Source organism: Passer domesticus, chromosome 2 (assembly GCF_036417665.1).
Source record: "Passer domesticus isolate bPasDom1 chromosome 2, bPasDom1.hap1, whole genome shotgun sequence".
Taxonomy (NCBI): Eukaryota; Metazoa; Chordata; class Aves; order Passeriformes; family Passeridae; genus Passer; species Passer domesticus.
Window position 1 is genome coordinate 26,746,578 of NC_087475.1, and position 22,400 is coordinate 26,768,977.

At 38.9% G+C, this 22,400-nt stretch overlaps 1 protein-coding gene across 11 annotated transcripts in view; it reads left to right on the plus strand.

The window, feature by feature from the left end:
- The window catches only part of MCF2L (MCF.2 cell line derived transforming sequence like), a 155,569-nt gene that overhangs the window by 77,805 nt on the left and 55,364 nt on the right, over positions 1–22,400 (plus strand). For 10 of the 11 annotated variants that reach the window (XM_064407843.1, XM_064407840.1, XM_064407841.1 and 7 more), the window contains 2 exons: positions 11,507–11,590; positions 20,432–20,546. In XM_064407843.1, the coding sequence (XP_064263913.1) occupies positions 11,507–11,590; positions 20,432–20,546 (199 nt within the window). Of the gene's footprint in view, positions 1–9,105; positions 9,128–11,506; positions 11,591–20,431; positions 20,547–22,400 lie in introns of those variants that run through there. The other variant, XM_064407849.1, reaches the window with a different exon arrangement.

The window sequence follows — 22,400 nt, forward strand, 5'->3', positions numbered from 1 at the left end:
GTATTAATTAACAGGTAGTCTGTCACTGGGCAATTACTTTAAAGGATCAGGTAAAGCAAGCCCACTCAGCACTCATGTCTGAAAGATCATATGGAATATTTCTGTTCCAGTTTATTTTGTCATTTGTTGCCTTATTTTTCATTGTCTTATTAATAAGATTTCAGTGTATTTCCACTTGCAAAGTCACATTAGTAGAATGCCTTTTTGTCAGCTCCTGCTGCTTTGGGTAGGCTGCTTCATAGGGAACAGGTGTTTGATGGGTTTCCCACCAAGGAAAACACCCCATTTCAGTTCCACCAAAGACATGTGGGTGAGAATTCCCTTACCAACAGAAAAAGCTGACTGTATTTCTGGGGAGCTTTCTAGCCAAAGGTTCATTGGAAAAAGGACAGTTAATTTCCCTGCATGGAGTAGGGGTGGGTGGTAGAAAAAGATGATAATACTAGTTTTACTGTACCATTGTTTGTTAGAACTAGAGCTTTTAGAGAGAGGTTTTTTTGACAAGGCACACTTAGGATTAATTTTTTAACGCATTCTTACACTGATAATGTTTGAGCAGTGCATGTGTTCATATTTGAAGCAAACAGCTTGCATCTAATGCGTGCCAGCGCTTTATGCAGGAAGACAAGAAGTGGTAGCCAGCAGCCAGCAAGCCCTTCTGAGGACCTCTGAGCCTGCTGACAGGCACACTTACTCTGCATGTAATTTGAAGAAAGGCATTGTGCCCCCAGTGGCTTGGCTTCGAGTGAAAGATGGAGTTTTGCGCTCTCATTTTGCACTGAGGATGAGCGCACAGATAAATAGGTCACTGTCCACGGAACTATTTTGCTCTAAATCAATTAGAAGCAACATGACCTTAAGCCTGATCTCCTTGCTCTACAAAGATATTGCTGAATTGTGGCTGCTTCTGAAGAAATGCACAGGTGTGTCTAGTATTTTGAATTTTCTTAGTTGCTTGATTGCAGGTCAGGCAGGAACTCTGGCAGATAATGTTATCCTACTGAGGAAAACAGGATGTGTTTCAGTACAAAGGCAAAAGTTGTATTCTGCTTGTGTGCATTCGTGTATAAAGATAATTTATGGGGGGGTGTGTGTGTGTTCTGTCCTTGTGTAAATTTCCAATGTATAATTTTATTTGCAGATGCATCTCTCAGTACACCATATGTATCCACAAACTCTATTCCTGTATTTTACATGGAAGGTACTTTGCTCAGGATTCATTCATGCCGTGATTATGGTGATCGGAACAGCTGCTAAAGCTTACAGGGAGAATTTGCTGTTGCAGAGAGTGTCCTGCTGTTTCTGGTTTACAGTGTGTTTTAATTTCCAATTCACGGCATTTTGTGTGACTATCAGATACATAATTTCTCCTGATCCTTATTGGAGGCAGAGAAAAAGCAATGTTTCTTTCACAGGATACAGTTTGGCATCCCCTAGTTGTTAGTATAGGCGGGTCGATCTAAAATGAATTATTTCTTTAATTCCTTCAGTCAGAGCTTTCTATAGAAATGTTGTTTCTGTTAAGAGATAATGAAATAGTAGAGATATTATTTGCTGTTAATAGTGCAGCCACAGTCCATTGCAAAATGAAAGCATGTTTTGTGGAACAGGGACAAGTAAAAATTGCGTCCTTATTCTGGTGCCTGAATCTACATTCCCAGTTCTGTTTTCTGCTTTTGGTATGCACGACTATTGCAGAGGAGACAGAGCTCTGAGCCCATGGACTGGTGTCTAACCTTCCAATACTGTTGCTTTTGAAATGTCAGATTTAAATAAAACAGGTATGTAAAGGCTGGGTCTTCTAACTAAAGGGTGGATCTTCTTACTAATCTTTAATTAGTATTATTAATTATCAACTAATAATCAATAATCAATTGTCAACATGTGAGTCTGAGTGCTCTGCTTCTCAAGCAGTGCTTAATGCTACCAGGTGTAATACTAAAAGGCATGCTGTTTGGGAGGAATGAATGAAAGGTTTAAGAAAGATGAGGATAATCAGATGGAAAGGGTGGAGTAATCAGCCTAAGTAAATTTTGTTCTTTATGTGCATCCTCATCTGCATCCCTGAGAGGGGAGGGGTGGATTTAGGAAACGACTGATTACTGTAGGAGACAGTGAATGTAGAACCAGGGAGTGTTTTGTGTCAAATCATGGTGGTGCCTATGTAACCATGCTTCTGTAAATTGCCAAGTTTAAAATTTGGTGTTTTCATTTGTATTTGATCAAGGTTTGAGAAATAAGTGAGCAGGGCTTTTGTTAGCAACTGCCAAGGCTTGATTCTCATCTGTTGACTGCTACCACTTCTTGTGGGCATGTTCAGCGTGCCAGACATCATTCCTTTCTGGAGAGCTGTTGGAACATTCTGCTCAAAGTGGGCAGAAGGGTTGTCCCATTCCCTGGCACTGTCTTTTCCTCTACCTCCTGTGCTTTGTATGGAGTATTTCTTGTGCCTACAGTCAGCAGAAGGGAGAAAATGTAAGTGAAGGAAAGGTCTCAGCAAGGCTGACTGTATTGCACTAAATGAGTCTGTAGCTGCCTGTGGGAGATACTGAGCTGTGTCCATGTCCTGCCTCTGAACTACCTGAAGTAGTGCATATTTGTTGTGCTTTAGAGAGGCATGATGTGTTTCGTCTTTTCCATGGCATTAGACAGTAAGCCACAGTGCTTCAAGAGCTCTTCATTAACAACTCTGTCATCTGTGTGGTAAGGTGGGGCAGCCAACCGGGTTATGAATTTAGCAACGTCTTCTTCATAAATAATCTGTAATCAGAGTCCCAAATACTGGGAAGTTTACAAGTGAATGTTTTAGCTGAAAACTAGTACACAAGTGTCTTAGTGAGCACTTAGTTCTTCTTGCTCTCTCACACTCACACATTCCCTTTCAAAACATTAGTTTATAGATGTATAGTTACATGAAAAGCTGTATTTGTGTGTACCATAAAATAATATATTGTCTCTTGGAAGTTACTCTCACCGTCCTCTGTGTTGCTGAAATTATAATACTCAAGAAATTCCTTATTACCAGGCCCTGCAATGACTGGAAAAGGAACACCAGTTTTAAATTGAAAGAGGGTAGTCTTGGATTGGGCATACAGAAGAAAATGATTTTTACAATGAGGGTGGTGAGACACTGCAAACAGGTTGCCCAGAGAAGTCGCGGATGCCCCTCCCTGGAAGTGTTCAAGGCCAGGCTGGCTGGGGCCTTGAGCAGCCTGTCCAGTAGAGGCTGTCCCTGCCTACAGCAGTGTGGTTGGAACCAGATGATCTTTGAAGATCTCTACCAACCCAACCCCTTCTGTGCAACCTCACGATTGTTAGCACTGCTGTAATTTATCTCCAGAATAGATGTGTACAATAAGCAATAAGATTTTACCACTTTGCTTTATAAAAGTGTTTGGGTTTTGTTTTTTGAACAAATAAAAATCACTCAATGTTTAAAATCCTACCATGCTTCCAAAATAGTACAGAAAAATAGCATTCTGTGTAGTAAAATTATCAGGTATTCATATTCAGACAGGTGGTCCTGTGTGTGTTGACTTTTCAGTTAAAGCTTTGGGGCTTGCTTTGAAATACATATTTTTCTGAAGAAGAAGAGTTGAAAGCAGGTGGTTTTGGTGGAGACAAACCTCCAGTTTAATTCTCTGAAACATGTCCACTTCAGCATATCTGTTTAAGCTGAGTGATTGCATCATTGGTTTTTAAGGCTCACTGAAGATGGGTCCTTTAGCTTGCATGTGGCTCTTCTGCTCAGAGTTGATCTTTCCATTTTCTTTGTTTGGAAGACTTCCACTTCTTTGCAGAGCTTTAGTATTTAGAAAGCAAAATCCCTGTAATAATTTTCTCAGAGCATTAAATCTTTCTAAAATGCAGTTGGCAAAATCTAATGTCTTTGTTATTCCATAGAGGTTTGCTTGCTAAAGTACTGAGTGAGACACATCTGGGTCATTTCCCTTCTTATCACTTGAGTACTGGTTGGGGGAACATTCTCTACTGCTCAGTCTTTATCTACTATTTCTCCACTTAGAAAAAAAAATCTTTGCTTTTTGCAAAATCTGCTGCTTGTAAGTGACTAAGTACATCTAATATTTTAGACATATTTTTATTCTGTACACTCAGCGTGATTTGCAGTACTGGGGAGTTAACAATGCTGCAGTGTTGGCAATATTTAAGTGTGGTTCCTAGCAGTCTGAAACTATCCTGCAAGAACAGAAAATGGTTTACCAGCAGGCTTGGTTTCCTTCAGAACATCCTGGAAAGAAGAGAGCAATATTGTTGTTGCAGTAGTAAGAGCATGCCATACGCATGAGGTTAATTATACATTTGGGTAGTAGGTACACCTGGCACTGATGCTGCTTTATCTCTAAGCCCATTTTGTGCTTAATGCAATTTTAGGTTATAATATGGCTATGTGGCATGATTCTAAGTTCCCCTTACTTCTCAGTTTGGAAAGAGAGTAGTAGACTTGAAATAGCACAAAGAATGTCTTTCTCACCAAAACAGAATGGGCGCGCTTGAGCATGCACACAGCAAAAGCCTGGTAAAACAGATTAGATGCTGTGACTGGTAGCACATCTTGCAAAATTGCAATGCACACCCCCATCCCCTTTTGTCTTACTTTGTATTTTCTTCAAGAACAAAGAAATACTAAGAGTTTGGATTTGATCCCTAGATTGACTTTCTAATTATCACACAGTTTTCTTCTGGTTACAGATTAGCTAGTGTTTAATCTCTCTTGTAAGCCATATCCAAACTTAAAGGTGATCCCTGACAAGCTGTGGACTATAGAGTAGTCTGTCTAGTAGGTGTGACTGATGAAGCAGAGGAGAAAGAAGCTGTAGTATTTAGCACTCGTTGTAGTATTCTGTGAATGCATCTGTTACACATGAAAGGGAGGGTATTGTATTTCCTTTCATGTTTGTGCTTTGAGGGGATGTTATTTTGGCAAAATAAGGTGAAGAACTGTGTTGCCTTTCATAAAATGGGAGGTGGAAGAAGAAAGAGAAAAAAATACTTTAGCATGTATAATAAGCAGTCAAATCCAGTAATATTAGAGTTTGAAAGAAATCAAAACCTTGGTTGGCTCTCAAAGTGTGCTTTTGAGCAGGTATTTAAAAATTCGACTCAAGAAAATGGGAACTGTTACACCTCCTGCTATTTTGGGCCAAGCCAAGAGCATTGCATGTGCAGCATACCTCAAAACTTCTTTTTTTTAAAGGAAGGATCAGTGTTTAATCTCCCTACCTGAAACCAAACCATCATTCTCATAGTTTTGTAGGTAGTCTTGTGCCAAATCCCCAACTTTGTGATCTCAAAGAAGAAACCGGTGGATATTGTGATTGCAGAAAGCAAAAATTACCTGAGTAAAGTAGGCAGTTCAGTAGGTTTCTGTACAAAGATGTTGGGTTTTACTTTTCATTCTTCAACCCATGGCAGGTTTCTGCCTCTCATATTTAAATTCTGGAGTTGTAGCCTTTAAGGATTAATTGGTGTGTCTTGTTGTGGTGTTCTTCAGGTATGATCAACGAAGCAGAATTATCTAGTTTCATTTCAATGAAATAATTTAATTACTGCCAAAATTTAGGAAATATGAGCAGTGCTGCAGAAATATAATTTCTGGAGTTTGTGATGGATCTGTCAGGTTTTCTGAAGCACTAGACACTTAAAACACTGCCCAAAGAATAAGTGCCTGTGTCCACTGTGCCTGGGCTTATAACACAGGGAACGTTGTTCCTAAAATTTTAGATTTTCTTTGGCAGTACCACTTCCAAGTCTTGACTTAAATAGATTGTTAACTATTGTAGCAGCAGGCCCCTAAACAGGGAATAGTTAGCATTGATTCCATGATTGCAGAAGGCTGATCAATTTCTTTATTGTACTATACTATACTATACTATACTATACTATACTATACTATACTATACTATACTATACTATACTATACTATACTATACTATACTATACTATTAAGAAAAAACCCATCGCCCTTGCAGACAGTCTGATACAGCTTTGACCAGACTGGTCATTCAAATCCAAACACCATCACCAGTGGCCAATTAAGAAATCACCCTTTGGTAAACAAATCTCCATAACACATTCCACATGTGCACAACAACAGGTGCAGCAAATGAAGATAAGAATTGTTTTTCATTCTTTTCTCTGAGCTTTCTCACAGCTTCCCAGGAAAATCCTGGGAGGGCTATGTCTTTCTCTGTTCAGAGGATATGTGATTACCACACTTAACATGGAAGATGCATGGGATTCCATCCTAGCCTGTTGGAGCACTGGGTATATAATAGTCCTGTTCTTTGCATATTGTGACAATAGGCCAGGCAGTCTGAGAAGATGTATTGATTTTAGCAATGCTGTGGAAGTGGAACTTGCATAAAGCATTGATTCTCTTAAAAGTAAAGGTATCTCACCTTAAGGATCTGCTTTACATACCAGGGCTTTTGAGAGGAAATAGTCTTTTCTAAATAGCAGAGGAAATGGGAGATAGAGCTTAGCTGTAGTCTGTAAAGCTCTTAAAAGTAAAATTCTTACGTAACTGTATAATTAAAAATGTTGATTGGACACTTAATATCATACGAAGCTGTTTGGAGCACTAGTCTGTTTTATATTTCTTTGTGTCAGCTACTGGGATGATGGTAGAAACAAAGAACTTGCATTTTCTGCTTGCTTAGGATGTTTTAGCTCACCAGAAACAAGCAAGTTGCAAAAGGACAGTTTTGCCCTGGTGGTAATTTCCTTCCCACCTATATTTTAACAGACAACTGTGTTTTGCATGGAAATTTCTGAATTTATTCGCTCACTTTTCCTGGTCCATCATTTTAATGATGGTGTAGTCAAATGAAATCAAAATGAACTTTTCCTAAAGGTATTTTGAAATGGTGAGATTTGAAATCTTAGTTTATGAACACTTGCAGAAATTCTTGTCATCAGCCCAGTGTGGCTATAAATAGCATGAGGACCTGAGGAGCCTCATCTGCAGCTGTTGTGCCTGAGCATACCAAGCACTGAGCTTGCAGGCATTGTCACTAATCAGCAGTGATTTTTAAAATTCCGTTTTAAAGCTGGAAAGCTCACTTGGCATCTTGAGCAGCTCATTAGTTTTAGGTGGCTTAGAGTAGAAGGGGGCTTCTGTGCACCAGCTCTGCTGCTCTGGTTCTTCCTTGCTTGGGGCTTCACAAAGGATCTGACTGTTAGTAGTGGTGGTCGGGGGGGTGAAGATGAAGAGGGAGGAATGAGGAAATGAAAGATTTGCCTTGGGGCTGAGAGAGATGAAGGGACTGCTCTGAAAGTCATTATCTTGCATTTCTAATTACCAGATGGAAGGGTGGTTTAATGAAGAGATTTTTCAAATGAAGACCCCCTTCATAAAGGCATTCAACTCTTTGGGTGGGTAAGCTCTTCCAGAGGAGAAGCAAAGCAAAACTGGTTAAGGAAAATACAATATTTCTAGAATTTAAGGCATGGATTTCATAGAGAAGCTGTAGACAAGTTTTCATTAAAATTTTGCAGACTCAGAAAGAAAGAGGAGGAAGAAAAATTATTTGTCATTTGATTTCAGATGTGCTCCTGGGATCTGTGCTGAAAGGCATAACTGTGTCCGGATGTGTACAAATAGATGGGCTTTCAAGTCAGTATAAAGTAATGGCCGTAGAATTTCCTGCAGAACCACTCAAAGGGTGGTGTAATTCCAGCTGGCTTGCTGGGAATTTTATTTAACTGGTTACGGGAGGCTCACAAGTCATGTTGGGAGACTTCCTTGTGTGTAATGTGGGTGCAGTCAGTTCAGAGTCCACTCAAATTTTGTCTTCTGTGAAAACGGGTTTACTTCAGCATGTCAGACAAACTACAAATGATGGTGAATTTTAGTTTGATCAGAAAAGAAAGAGGAGCTTTTTATCAATAAGGGAAATTCTTGACTGCAGTGACATTGATTTTTTTCTCAGATCCCAAGTTCTTCAGGGTTTGCTGGCACCAGGTAATTCAAGCACAAGTTATCTTTGTGCCCTCGTGCTTAAATCTGTCATCCTGCTTCATCTGAAATGCAGTCAGGTGCTTCTGGTGGGATGGGGTCAAGTCCCTCTAAGCCATCATCCTTTATCATTGAGACAGGACTATCCAAGCAAGATTTAAATTTAATTAGAAGATGATATATCTGCAAGATTGTGGTTCACATTTTTAGTGAGCAAGGCTTTTTGTAATAAGAACCATATATTTAACTGATTCCTTTATGTTAGTAAGGTGACACTTCTGCCCCCCCTTATACTCATAATTTGAATGCTAGCTAATGTGAGGATTTTTTAAAGAACCTCCAGTTGTCAGCTTAAAAAAATCTTTTTACATTCCCAGCTATTTTATGTGTTGGAGTTTGAAAAATAGTAATAAAAAAGCAGTACTAACTTTAAAGACCCTTATTTTACTGTTTGTTATCAGCTACAATACCAGATGTACTATCATTCCCAGGGGCTTTCTTTTAAGCTTCTTAAGTGAGCTCCTCAGGGAAGACAGGATATTCAAGCATGTTTTGATATGGACAACTTTTTTCAGTGATGAATTTTTGAATTTAGGGACCAGTAAGACAGATTTTTACGTCTCTGTGTTGAAAATACTATATAAAGCAGAAAACAGAACAGGGAAAATAATGGGCTGTGTGAATCTTAATCTATTAAAGTACAAGTGGAATTTGAGCCTATAAAAATTCCTTACAAAACAGTGAGCAGATTTTCAGTAATTCTGTATTTTAATGTGCACTTAATTAGCTTTACAAAAATGGAAATGATCCCTAAAGAATGTAGCAGGTGGCAGGTTCTCTATTTAAAGAATATTTCCAAGAAAATATTTTCCCCAAAGGCCATGAGTGTAAAGGAATGTGTGGTCTCACAGTCTATTTAGCATGTGTGCCTTTTGTTGCCTTATCCTTTTAAAGAAATAGCATATTGAAGTAATGATGGACAACCTTGAAGTGAAATCAGATTGAACCCCAAACAAACTGTGATGAACTCTCTTTTCCAGAGGGATGCTAAAAGTCACAGAAACGGTGCAGAGCAATGAGTCTTTACAATTGCATCTTCCTCAGAAGGAAAACATACTGAAGAGGGATTTCTGGCTAAATCTGTTGGTGGTAATACTGGGTTCAAGTGTATCCTGTTGAGCTGCTGGGGGTGACCTGTTGGCAATTCCAAGAGTTGAATTTCCTTGCACCTTTTTGTGCTGCTATTTTTTATCTTGATTGTTTGAAATTATTGAAAATTAGCCCTATCTTAGTGCATACTTGGCTTTTAGAAGTATGTCTTGAAACCAAATCAGCAAGAGCAAGATGAGATGGTAGAGGGGAGTGCAGCAGGAGGAGCAGTTTGTCTGTTGGTGGACACACTGTGCTGCTCCTCCTGCTGCAAACAAACAGGCTCTCACATTGGAGTTAAAACTGAGATTAAAACCAGAGGGAGGAAGAGATTGTCATTTCAGTGAAGCAATACTTGACCAGTGCTGTGGGGCTGACCTCTGCGGGTGGCAAAAGCTGCTGCTCCTATCAGAGGGAACACTGGAGCAATCAAATCTAGACTTGGATATTCACCTGGCACAGTGGGATTCATCTCAGCACTACATGGGGAAATAGTGATCCATATGTAATGATACATAAATAGTTTCTCTTCCTTGGGAATGTCCTGCCTCCAAGAGTGTAGTGTGTCATGGATTTACTTACATACACAAAATTCAACTATTTTACTACACACCATGCAGCAATGAAAATTATGTCTGCTTGTGACTTGAGCCTAGTGATGTTATTTTCTGGTGATGTTATTTTCCCATCTCCCACTAAAAAATTGGCATTAATCCTGTAAGAGTTTATATTCAGGTAATGAGTCCACCTACAGATACTGGTTTGCAGAATCAGGGCTGTGTAGTTTTTTACACACTGCTGCAGGAGGTCTCCTTGTGTCATAAGGCAGAGGCAGCAAAAATAATCTCTAAAATCCTTTTTTTCTTTGGGGAAGTGGGGTATTCCCCTTCTGGAAATTACTTGGCCATCTGAGACTGGAGTTTTGAAACATCTGTGTTCAGTGTTCTGTTGAAAACATTGAAATGGTGACATAACTGAAGGTCTGGGTGAAATATGACTTGACAGTTAAAAGTATCCACTTATGGATTTGACAGCATGGTATGCAGAGGTCTTCTGATCAGGCAGCAGTTTGCCGGATGCAGGAAAATAGCTCTGATCAGTGCGTGACCTTGAAAGTGGTCATGGGTCTTCCTCTGCCCAACGGGACCACAGAGAACAGAGAAGTTCTGTTTCACAGTATAAGTTCTTGCTTATCTGGAAGAAGTAACTGAAAGTGGCTTTTTTGCTATTCTCAAATAATTGCAGTTCTCAGAATTTTACATATGTGAGAATTGCTCATAGAAGTGTCTGTCTGCTCACGATCTAGCTTTGAAAGCCCTCAGTGACAGCACGTCCTTGAGGACCAGAGCTCTACTTCAGCTTGTACTTCAGTGCAGGTGACACTTATTCTTACATCAGTTTTAGGTTTTTGCTTACTTTTCCTGTGCACTTTCACAGCTCTGAGTGTCAAAACCTATCTTCATGGCATTCAATTCACATGACATTCATTCTTTCAATGTACATTAAAACCCAAAACTTCAATGTCAGTACACTGCCAGATTAAAAGAAATGTTCATAACCAATTAAAGAAAAAAGCTATGTTGTCTCTTCTGTAGTATTCAATGAGGCTAATATGTGGAATAATTATTTTTTAGGAATTGCAAAAGAGTAAAACTTCTTGTTTCCTTGTAAAAAATGAGATCTTAGTTTATTAATTAAGCAGCTCTGTCATGCAGTGTTTGTCACAATCAGCGAAACTCAGGCTTCTGCTTGACCTCTGGAAACATGCTGTGGGAAATGCCTCTGCTGAAACACTGGGACAGAAAACCAAGGGTTGGGAAAGCAGAGTGGTTGTCACTAAGCTGAAGGGGAAGGGCTGAGATAAAAGCTTAAGTATTGCTTTTCAGGGTGGAGGTAGAGTGAGTGTGTGTGTGTGTGTGTGTGTGTGTGTGCGCTTTCAAGGGGAGGATGTACTTCCAAACCAGTTCTATCTATCTTATTTAATGCTGTTTTCCTGGGGTATTTGAATCTAGATGACAGGCTAGGGAAATCATAAGTTTCTTGGTTTTGTTTGATTGAGAAGATTTTAATAAAAATTGAATTGAATATGTAAAAATCCCACTGTTTAATGCCATTCCTGAGGAATATTAGTTCTACAGTGTTTTGTTCAGTGGCAGTTCTCTACTGCTTCTAAATGTCAGTAAATGTAAATTCCCCTTTTATATGTGTGCTCAAAGAAAAGTTTGCCCTTGGCAAACACGTGAAAGACTCCAATTTTCACGTATTTTCAAAAGTTAGACAGTTTTCTGAGTTTTGTGATTTAGGGATTTTTTTTTTAATGTGTGCTGTGAAATTTTGCTTAAAATGACTTTGCAATGCAATTTTTTTTTCTCTTCACAGATGAAATCATGCATCAGGATATCATTCCCCTCTATGCTGCAGATATTCAGGACCAATTAAAGAAACAATTTGCTTATCTGTCAGGTAAGACTATGTTGTTCCCTCTTATACACATTGCCTTAATGCACAGTACAGCCTGCTGTCCTTTTAGTCTCCAAGAACTCTTATATGAGAAATCAATGAGTAACTCAAAATTCAGGCTACTAAGACTTGTTATTTAAGGATTTTTTAAAGATTTTTTTTAAAGTATAATAGAAATTATAAAATTACAGGTAATTTTCCAGTTATCTGGAGATTGCAGCATGGATGCTCTGGTGGTTGCTATGGTATTGCAGTCCTCAGCTCACAGCCCCAGGTGCCATGGGCTCTGCTGTGTGTTTGATACTGAAGCCCAGGCTGACACCTTGGTTGTGACCAAAGCACCACGGTACCATGTTCCCCCACAGCATCAGTGCTGTGCTCAGACAAGTGCAGCATCGAGTTCTGGGCAGGATTTTTGACTTGGTATCGCTGACTGCCTTCTGCAAAGGAGCCTGCTTTTGGGTGTAAGGCTGTCTCCAAAAGCAGCACAGCCACTTGCACACAGCACAGAGTCTGTGCCCCTGGGCCACCTGTGCCAGGTTGGTGATGGGGGTGTTTGTGCCATGCAGTGTTGGCTGCTGAGCTTGCTCCATCTCCACGCTGAGCCCGTGGCTGGCTGATAATGGGCAAGGGAGATGGTGCCTCTGCTCACTGATCAGGCTGAGTGGAAGAAGGTATCTGATAAGCTTCTGAGTTTATTCTCCTGTCTTCTGCCTGTAAAAGCTCTTGCAGGTGTGCAGCTGTGAACTTGCTGGAGTTATGGCCCTGTCCTGCCTCCCTCCAGTACACAAAAAGGGAGAGCATCAGTGGCTTTGCAGAGCTGCCCTGCATCCTTCAGCACAAAGGAAATTTACTGCTCTGAGCTACAGCTGGACTCTATGACTGTTCCCTCTCCCTCTGAATCCCATCCTGCATCGGATCCAGAGAAACAGGGGAATGAAACAATGCAATGCTTTACTTGGCAAGAGCTCACTGAATCTTGTTATACTCATAATTAACTATTAATTATGATTTATTTCTGCTACACAAGCTGAACTGTGGGTCTTCAGCAGTGACTGTGCTTTCTGTGGGGTGGTGGTAGCACTTGGAAAACAAGATATTTTTTATGAAGTTGGCTGTTCATGCTTCATTTGAAATTATAGTGTTTAAGCTACAATTCTTCTCTGGGAATTTATTTTTTTTTACTTTCTAAGCTCATTCTTATGCATGGGCAGAAAATGTCCCATAAGAGTGTTATGCAAGAATCAGGCTATCTATGAAACTTGTAAGTAGGGTTTGTATTTTGCCCCTCGGAAGTGAGGGGGAAAACTGGTGACTGTGGTAGATGAGTTGTTGAGTTCACAAATTCACAAGTGTCATAAATCCACCTGGCAGTGGAGCTTAGTAAGAGCAGCCATTCCTCATTCTATTTTCTTCTATCTATTCACACTCATGTCAATTAGAATTTTGTTTTATTTTCCTCAAGGAATAGGTCAGCTGCATTACTGTGACTAGATTGTTGTATTTTATTATTCTTGGGAAACTTGAGTGTTAGGCATTTTCCCTTCACTTTGGAATTCAGGGTTTGTTTTTTATTTTATCCTAATGTTCTTCTGCAGGATGTTTGTTGATGGTTAATTCTCTGTGCTGTACCAAATAGTGGTTTTACAGGTTCTGTGAATGAAGGAACAGAGCCAATGTTTTGATACTTGATTTATGTACAATTTGTTGTTACAGTTGAGCTTAAGAGGGGCTTTACTCTAAGGCCACTTAAGACATTCCCAGTGTGTGAATGGCACGTTTTGCTTGTTACTGTTACCTTGAGAATAGAATCTAAGTACATGGCAGAAAACTCATTAAAATGAAAGTCCATAGATTACTAATGCCTTTGGCAAAATAGCATGTTTGCAGGTATTGCTGAATGTTTTAGATAAATTTCTGATTTTAGTTGTTGGCTTTTTAACAGCAATTCAACATGTACTTGAGAATTGCTTTAGTTTCTCTAATAGGATGTATCTAGGTCTCATGGGACACTTGCTTGAATAGGGAATGAAACCCAGTCTGCTTCTGTCCTTGAGGCTGTATCCCTTCCCAAGCTGCTTTCTGTGTTTGGTCTACATCGGGGTCACTTCTTACTTGTGTCCCTCCTTGTGCTGGATTGTAATGGAAATGCTGCAGGAACATCCAAATTAGACTTGAAATGAATAAAAATTAAGTGAAAACTTCCACTAATGCTTCAGTTTGTCAGTAAAGATCTCAAAGTGCAATGAAATCAAGGTGCTCACTGCTCCTGCAGACTGGCTCTTGCTCAGCACTGAGTATGCAGTCGTGTTCAGCTTAAATCTAATGGTGGGGCAAACTGTGGATGAGGCTTGTAATTAATCATTCACACAGAAAGTTTATGAACCCTGAAGTTAATATTTTACCTCATGCACAGTTGTTTACATTTTCCTTTGGAGTTTTTTCTTTCTGTGGAGCAAGGTCCTTATCTGGGCTAAAATGGTTACTTTTGTTGTTGCTAGGCTATACTAAGTGCCGCATCTACACGGTTCAGTATTTTACCTTTTTTGCCTTTGCTTTCTTTAGTCACTATTAGTGCAAACACTTTTTCTTCCACATTTAAAGGGGTCTTCTGCCTTTTTTTGTTTTGTTTTTGGTTTTATCCCGTGAAGCACAATGTAAGGTCCATTTGAAAGTCTCTGGAAAATGTATTCTTTATGTATTCCTCACAGTCTTTCATTCATGTTATATATTTTCTTTCATAAGTATCTTCTCTTCCCATGACTGCTGTGTGACTTTTCTACCCCCCAGCCTTGTGTCTGTCTGCCACCACAGTGTGCAGATGTGTTAAAATCAATGTAGAGGAGAAGAGCATACAGACACCTGTGTATGTTGAGATGCATCTTAAATCATTCGAGCTATGTGATGTGCAAATGAGACTTGGCCACCATGACTGCTGAGCCAGTTAATTTAACTCCCTTTCCTTTGAATGTCTATTTATACATTGAACAGCTTCAAAGTGTTTCCATTAAAGGAAATATAAATATGAGTTCATGCTATTTGCATTTTTGTCTATTGATTCATAGTTGTTTTTCCTGCCATTGAAGAATTTAACATTGGTACTAGCTTTCAAAATGCTTATACCTTTTGTTTATAAATATACACCAATATGCTCTTACCTTTATCATTGTAAATAGTAAGTATCTCACTTTGTCTGAGTTTATTTTCTCCGATGTGCTCTTGCTCTCCTCTGTGGGAATGACCTGACCACTCCTCACTGGTCAGACTGTTCCCATTGAAGTAGCTCTGGCTGCTCAGTCTGTAAAATTACATTTGAGAATTTCTGAGTGGATCCTATACCACCTACATTGCAACAATTAGCTAAAAATATCAGCCTTATTTTGTTGCTGATATAATATAGACAGTATCTATGTTGTGTATGGACAGTGGAAGAGGTATTGCTTAGCAGCCTTTGCCTTGCACAGGTGTAAGCTTAAGTCATGTTTTTTATTTACTGTGCTAAACCTGCTGTCTGTAGAGATTTGAAAAAAATCAAAGCAAAAATGTAGTAAAGGACTAGATAAACGGAAAAAGTGAATCCTTGGCTAAGAGATTTCCAGCTCAAATATGTTCAGATTCAAATTTATGTATTGCAATCCAATTTTTAAGCCAGTATATTTGCTGCTGATCAGCCTGAGCAAAATGCACATAACTTGTGAAGTTATGCAAGTAAAACTTCTCATTTCAAGGAAAGAACATTTTAATAAATTCCTCCTGAATCTGTTTTTCTTTGCAAAGGATATGCAGTGAAGCTTTTATCCAGTCCCTCATTGAAGTCTACATGTAATTTCAAATACTGAATTCTCCAGTTAAGTGTATTATGCAAGCAGAAAGGAGAAACTCCTTATCAGAAATGCACAAGCATAATAGCTGAACCACCACAATAGTAAAAAGAAAAAATCTGAAGTAAGCCCTTCTCTCAGTCACATGAGGACTTCACTACTTCACTTTGACAGGACTGCAATTTTTAAGGAGCGTCTCTTAGATCTGAGCCATTCAACAAGGCTGATGCTCTTGGATCTTGTATGTGCACATTGATCAACATAGAGGTCATATTTTTTCTTATAGTCCAAATACTATTTCACTTGTATTATAGAATCAGGCCAGAAGACTCTTTGCTCTGTCATCTAATTATATCCATCTACTTACTTCCTTTTTGTGGGGGTGGTCAGAGTACTTTTGAGAATACTTTTTTTTCAATGCAAACAGGAGCAGACTAGTAAGGGAAACATTACAAAATAATCTCTTACTCATCCTTCCTGGAAGTAAGTCTAAGCAATTTCTTTGCTGCTGTCAAACTTTGCTGTCCATACCAAACCCCACACAACTAACATGTTTTCTACAGGGTTGTGGGGAATGACCTTTTCTCTGTTGTTTGTGTGTGGCTGTGCACTTGTGTGTGGGTTTTGTACAATAGATGTACAGTACACAAGTTTTGTCATTTTCCCTGTCAATGCTTTTGTAAATTGAAAAGAATAATAATTATGTCTCATTTGAGATTGTTTTCAGATACCAAGTTACTAACACGCCTCTTGATTAGAAATTCCGAAAATGCTGTTCAGTTTTTTTGGGCTAGCACTTCTGTATCCAACCAGCTTAATAAAAAAGAAAACAAATGCAGAAGACATAGCAGCTGTGATGGGAAAATTTAGATGTAGCAGAATATAAAGAATAAATGCTAAATCACTGGAACTTTTAAGGGAAATGTTACCAGTCCCATCTCACAATAGTACAGCTAGTTTCCCATGGTTATTTTCTCTACTGTTTTCATCCGCAACATCAAGATGCTCTGGGTACACACAATTTTAGCAATTGGTGATATTGCTGGTGTTAATTATGTTCAAAAGCTAGGAACATGAAGTGTTATTTTCTAAGCACAGTTAAGTCACTTTGCTGTGGAGCTAGTACAATTCAATGTTTTTAAAATATGTGTTTCTCCAAAACACAGGGCTGTCACTGTTGTAAAAACAGACCTTAGAGCAAGGCTCATAGAAATATCTAGAAGAGCTCCACCTAACATGGCTTTACTAGAATTTTCAAGGTTTATCCACTGAAAAATTTCCATTTTATGAAGGCAGTTTCTTTTGTTTGACACTAAATCTTGTAAAAAAATTTCATGTGAATAGGCTGCCAAAGTCATGTATAAGTCAGATAATAACAAAATTTTCCATTAATGAATGCTAATAGAAGTAGGGTGGAAGCAGATCTGCTTAATTTAAAGCTATGTGGTATTTTTATTTTATTTAATTGCTGAAATAAGCTTCAGTCCTCTTTACTTCTATGGTGCTTCCATTTGTAGCCTGGAAAGTAACAATCCTCTCAGTTGCAGAATGTTTCTCACAGCTTCATGTTATAAGACAAGCATCAAGGAATTCTTGGAAATCATTTCAGGTAATATGTCTGCAGACTGATTGCACCCACTTAAGGACTGATGTGTTCTCTTTGGCTCTTTGCAATAAACAAAAAAACAAAAGCTGGCACTCAAGTGGCATTTGTTTAATATTTCATAGAGTAATGATGCCAAATGTATTTCAGCATTTTCATAGAATCACAGAATGGATTGGGTTGGCAGGAACCTTTAAAGATCATCTAGGCTGTCCCTGTCCTGTCATGGGTAAAGGCATCTTTCCCTAGATCCATTCAATCTGACATTTTCATAGTCAGAACAGTGCTCAGAATTTTTTAAACAAAAATAAGGGGATTTGATATACTTTCAGAAATTTATGCTTTATAAAAAGCAAGGCTAAGATTAGACTAAGAAAATGCTCATAATGCTCTCAGGTACTTGATTGTCTTAAAAACACATAAAAGTATTAAATTCCAGTTGTGCCGTGCATCCCTGTGTAAGGCTAGAAATAGGAGAGCAGATTTGTGTGTGCCTCTCTGGACAGAACTTGCTGAGCAAATCAGTTGAGGCTGTTCAACAGCTGTAGCTGGAATTTCAGGACTCTGAGCTAGAGGGGAATGCAAAAGAGGTGATTTTCCAAAGATTAGGACTGAGGTAGTTAGATGTAGTCACTGTACCAACCGACCTGAATTTATTAAAATATTGCTGTTAAATTACTAATTTTTTGTATGGTGATTAAAATTGCAGTAGTTCATTTTAAAAACTACTCTGTATGTGTTGAATTACTTGCATGAGTTGTAGCACTCAAAAATTCATCTGTGTCTTTTGTAATCTGGTGTATATAATTCTGATGTGATGGAAGATTATTATATGAATTAGTTTTAATAAGATGTCTGAATTTTTTGCCTTAAACCTGTGTTTCAAAAAGGATAAGAGAAGTGAAATTGTTCAGTACTTTTCACTTGAATGTTTTCCCTCTCACTAAAACTAAAACAACAACAATAAAATCCCTCTTATCTTCCTAAACTTTTTATCTCCTTCCCCTAAGTTCTGTGGCTTGATTTATTTCTGGATGAAGAGAGGGAAATCACATTTTACACAGCTAATTTTATGAACTGTGTAATGCTGCTTTTGCAGAGGTGAAGAAAAATGAGGAAGAAAAGAATTATTCTGATTAAAGGAAAACAATAATTTCCTGCTGTGTTCGGTTCATTAAGAAATAAAGGATACTTTAAAAAGTGAGCTCACTCTTTCTAATATTTAATATAAACACAATTAATATGCAGAGTTTTTACTTGTTTCATATGCCATTTTGTAAATTTCTCTGACAAATGCTCATTTTAAAGCAGCAGCTGCTTTGGCTGGAGTGCCCTGTCTTCCCTTGATGGCCATGTATTTAATCACAGAATCACTAGGTTGGAAGAGACATTCAAAATCATCGAGTCCAACCCATAAAGTTGCAATATAGAGAGCAGCTTCTGTAAGACATGTGATGTTAAAGCTGAAATTTACACAATTTCTTATGTTTAGCATTTCAGGTCACTCTGCCCTAAAATCTTTTGAGCAGCAGGGTTCTGATAAGGAAAAGTAGTCGAGGAGCATTTGAAGGTGTATGTGTGTTCAGGTGGCCCAGCAGGGAAACAGCAATGAAAAATCAGTGAAGAACTGATTCTAAGAGCTCAGGGCAGAGTCATCTCCACCCAAGATAACCACAGATGACTGTACTAGAAACTGAAAATTAATAGGCAGTCACCAGGCAGGATGGCTCTATTTGCCCTTGACAATCGGTGGTGGTCTGGGAACTTCCTGAAAATCCTAGTCCAGACTTCTGCTTTTAGGACATGTCCTGCAAGTCTATTGTTGTTGTTCTTTTGTTTCATATGTCCTATTTATAGAAATTAAGTGGAACAGAAAAAGTAGCCAATGAAGATACCACAAATAATGTATCACTATGTCTAAAAATAGTTTCTCTAGAGAAAGCAGAACACGTTGTAAGCAACAGAAATAATTATTATGCTTTTAACAACAGAGGAGAATGCTTTAATCGTAAAAGCTTGAACAAAAACCAACAGAGTGAAAATTTGTCTAAACTTATATTTGTGTTGTGAATATTTGTATAGCTAAAATTAACTCCCTTGACTCAGTGTTGCCATGCTTGGATGTATCATAAAGGTCATATTTGCAAACTTGTGATATTTACATAATGGTTGCATTTTGTTGTTGTTTAAATGTATCCAAAGCACATGATTTTTTTCATGTATTTTGATTCCATGAGCTTCAGTGACAGCACCATGCCTGTAAGCTGGTAAACAGAAATCAGATTCACCACAAATTAACATAAAGATACTATTTCAGCTCTTCTAATTACATGTGGTTTGGAGGGAAGTTGTGATTTCTTTTATCAAATGAATCTGAGGTCAAATATTTCTCTTGTTTTTCCTGTGAGGTTAGACTCAAAGGGACTGGAAGTGGGTAATAATCTTCACAAGTCACTGGTGCTCTCATAATTGGTACTGTTAATACAGTTCAATGCTGGTTTCTGCACAGTTACTGGATTTCAAGGCTGAAAAAAATATCCTTGTTATTTTATAACAGTAATTTTTTGTTGTTTTTCTTCTCCTGTAAAGATAACTTCCCAACAATGTGTTCCTGCCACCCCAGAGCAATTAACTTCATGCAATTGCTAGGGCCCAGCAAGCCCCTTGTCCTACCTGTCTTTATGAATATACACTTGCTAAAGACATGAAACACTAATAATGCCTTTAAAAAGAAATTATTACATTTTGCATGTAAGAATGGGTGAAGTGCATGAAGCAGCATTGTGTCTGTGAATTGTACCCAGTGGTGCAAATGCCAGGAGAGATACATACAATGGTATCTAGCTGATCAGCAGCTCTACTGCAGTGTAGGTGTTCAGCTCTGCTTCACCTACTGTACAAAATCTGGGAATGGGAAATCTCATTTGAAACACCTACGCCTATTTCTTTTAATGCTCTCCCCCTTCTGTTTCACCAACCTGGAAGCAAAGCAGCCAACTGAGCAGGGGAGGGGGTGTTGCATGAATGAGTACCAACTGGTGAGAGGGTTGATTTCAGTTCAAGATGGAGATTCACCTACTTAATTCTGAATTAACTTTTTTTTTTTCTAAATTAGTTGCTTTCTTTCTCCGAATTGCTTCTACTTAGATGCAGTTGGTGTTTATCAGAAGATGCACTGCCATCTGGTGTCAGAACTGCTCACATTGGTCCAGAAAAAATCTCATGTGGAGAATGGGGTGTAACAAATTCTTTTCTATAAAACTTCCTAAACACTGAAGAAGAGAGAAACTGCTTAGAATAAACTGTCCACACATGAGCCCTGAAGAAAAAAAAAGAGAAAGTGCAATTGTTTTATTGCTAGGAAATTTCAGTCTAGGTAAAGAGACTTGCATGTAAACACATTTGCTGCTTCTTTTGTAGGTGGAAGAGGGGGAGATGGCTGCCCTGTTATCACCTTTCCAGACTACCCGGCTTTCAGTGAGATTCCTGAAAAAGAGTTTCAGAATGTCCTGACCTATCTGACAAGCATTCCAAGGTGAGCACCTGTCTAGAAGAAAATAACCTTTTATCTGCTAAGGGACTTTCCATATTTGATCCCTTACATGTGGTGTAAAAGTCAAGCTTGGTATTTAATTAAAGAAAAGGAAAATTAAGCTTATGGTGCAGTGTCAGTAAGTGTTGGTTAGTGACAGCTGTCTAAGGTAATTGTTAGAAAAATTATGTGCTGCTATTTATATTTCATCAGAAAATTACTTCCTGGTATGTATGGATATAGGTTCCACGATGGACATCATCCTTCTGTGTCTTCACTGTATCTTAGAATGCAATATTCAGAGTTTTAATTGAGCACATGTATAATTTTGGCAGAGCATGCTAATTCCTGAGTGTTGCTCAGTGAATTACTCAGTGAGGGAGCACTCTGTATCTGCATACAGAGGATTGTCCTCACCACTTGAGCAGTTTCCCTGGCTTAGCTGAATGTATCATGTCTGCAGACTCCCAGAGCTTTGCCTGATGGTGCAAAACAGGCCCAGGGATTAATTCTGACTCTCTTAGAGGGCACAATAGTCTAACCAATGGGCTGTCCAATAAATATCATTATTTTAGTGGATAGTCTTTTAATGAATGAAATCATTAACAGTGGGCTCAGAATCTTGATGGAGGTGCGTAAGGCAAGTAGCAGAATAAAGTGCATATCCTAGACTTCAAGAGAGCTAATTTTGGGCTTATTTGGGGAGCTGGTAGATGGGATACAAAGGAAGGCAGCTCTGAAGAGTAAATCTGCTGCAGAAGGCTGCCAAGTTTTGAAGGACAGCATTCTCCAAGTACAAGAATGGCACGTCCTGGAACATGAATGGACGTAACAGGAGGCTGACCCCACTGTCTGAAAATGAACTTGTGACTGAGCTGAGATACAAAGGCAGCCTACAGGAGGTGAAAGCAGGGACAGGCTACAAAGGAAGAATGTAGATACATTGTCCACACATGTCAGGATGGCGTCAGAAAAAAATCAAAGCACACCTGGAGCTGAGGGACAAGAAAAAAGGGACATCAAGGACCGCTTGAAAAAGCTTCCGGTGCTTTAGCAGTACAGGAATAAACAAGGAAAATGGGGACCTGTGCTGAATGGACTCAGGCAAATTAGTAGCAGCCAATAAAGATGAGGCTGAAACACTTGAGTTCTTCACTGCAGTCTTCTCTGACAGTGTCTCATAGGCCTCTGTGTACAGAAAGAGAGCTCAAGGAGGAGAATGACAAGCAATGGCTGAGTATCAAGTATCTCTTCAGAAATCTTGACCGAAATCTAGAGTTTGGATAAAATGAGCTGCTTTGAGAGTGGTGAGGACACTGACCAATGTCATAGTAAGGTTGTTCTTTATAATCCTTGAAAGGTTTGGAGATTAGAGGTAACCTCACTTTGATCTGTGAGAAAATTATGGAGTGAGTCCTCTTAAAGCACATTTTTGAGCACATAAAAGAAGGAGGTGATGGGGAATAGCCAGCTTGAATTAAACAACAGTAATAGTGCTTGACTAGCCTATTTCTGTGATGACAGTACTGGATGCATCAATGAAGCAAAGCTGTGCATGTTTTTTGCCTCACCCTAAGCAAGATTTCCAGCTCAGTCTCCCCCAGCACTCTTCTGTTTACCTTGAGTTGTTACATTTTGGCAGGTGGGCTCCTGGTTGGGTAAGAAAGTGCTTGGATTATTTAGCTCAAAGAGAGGTGTTTATTGGCTGATGTTTTGTCTGGAGACAGATTTCCTCAGGGAACTGTATGTATGCATGCTGTCTGATGTCCTTGGCAACGATTTGGAGTAGGAGATGGAGTGCACCCTCATCAAGTTTTTCTTGGTGTAACCACCCCCTCCTGGTTGTACTTTTTAATT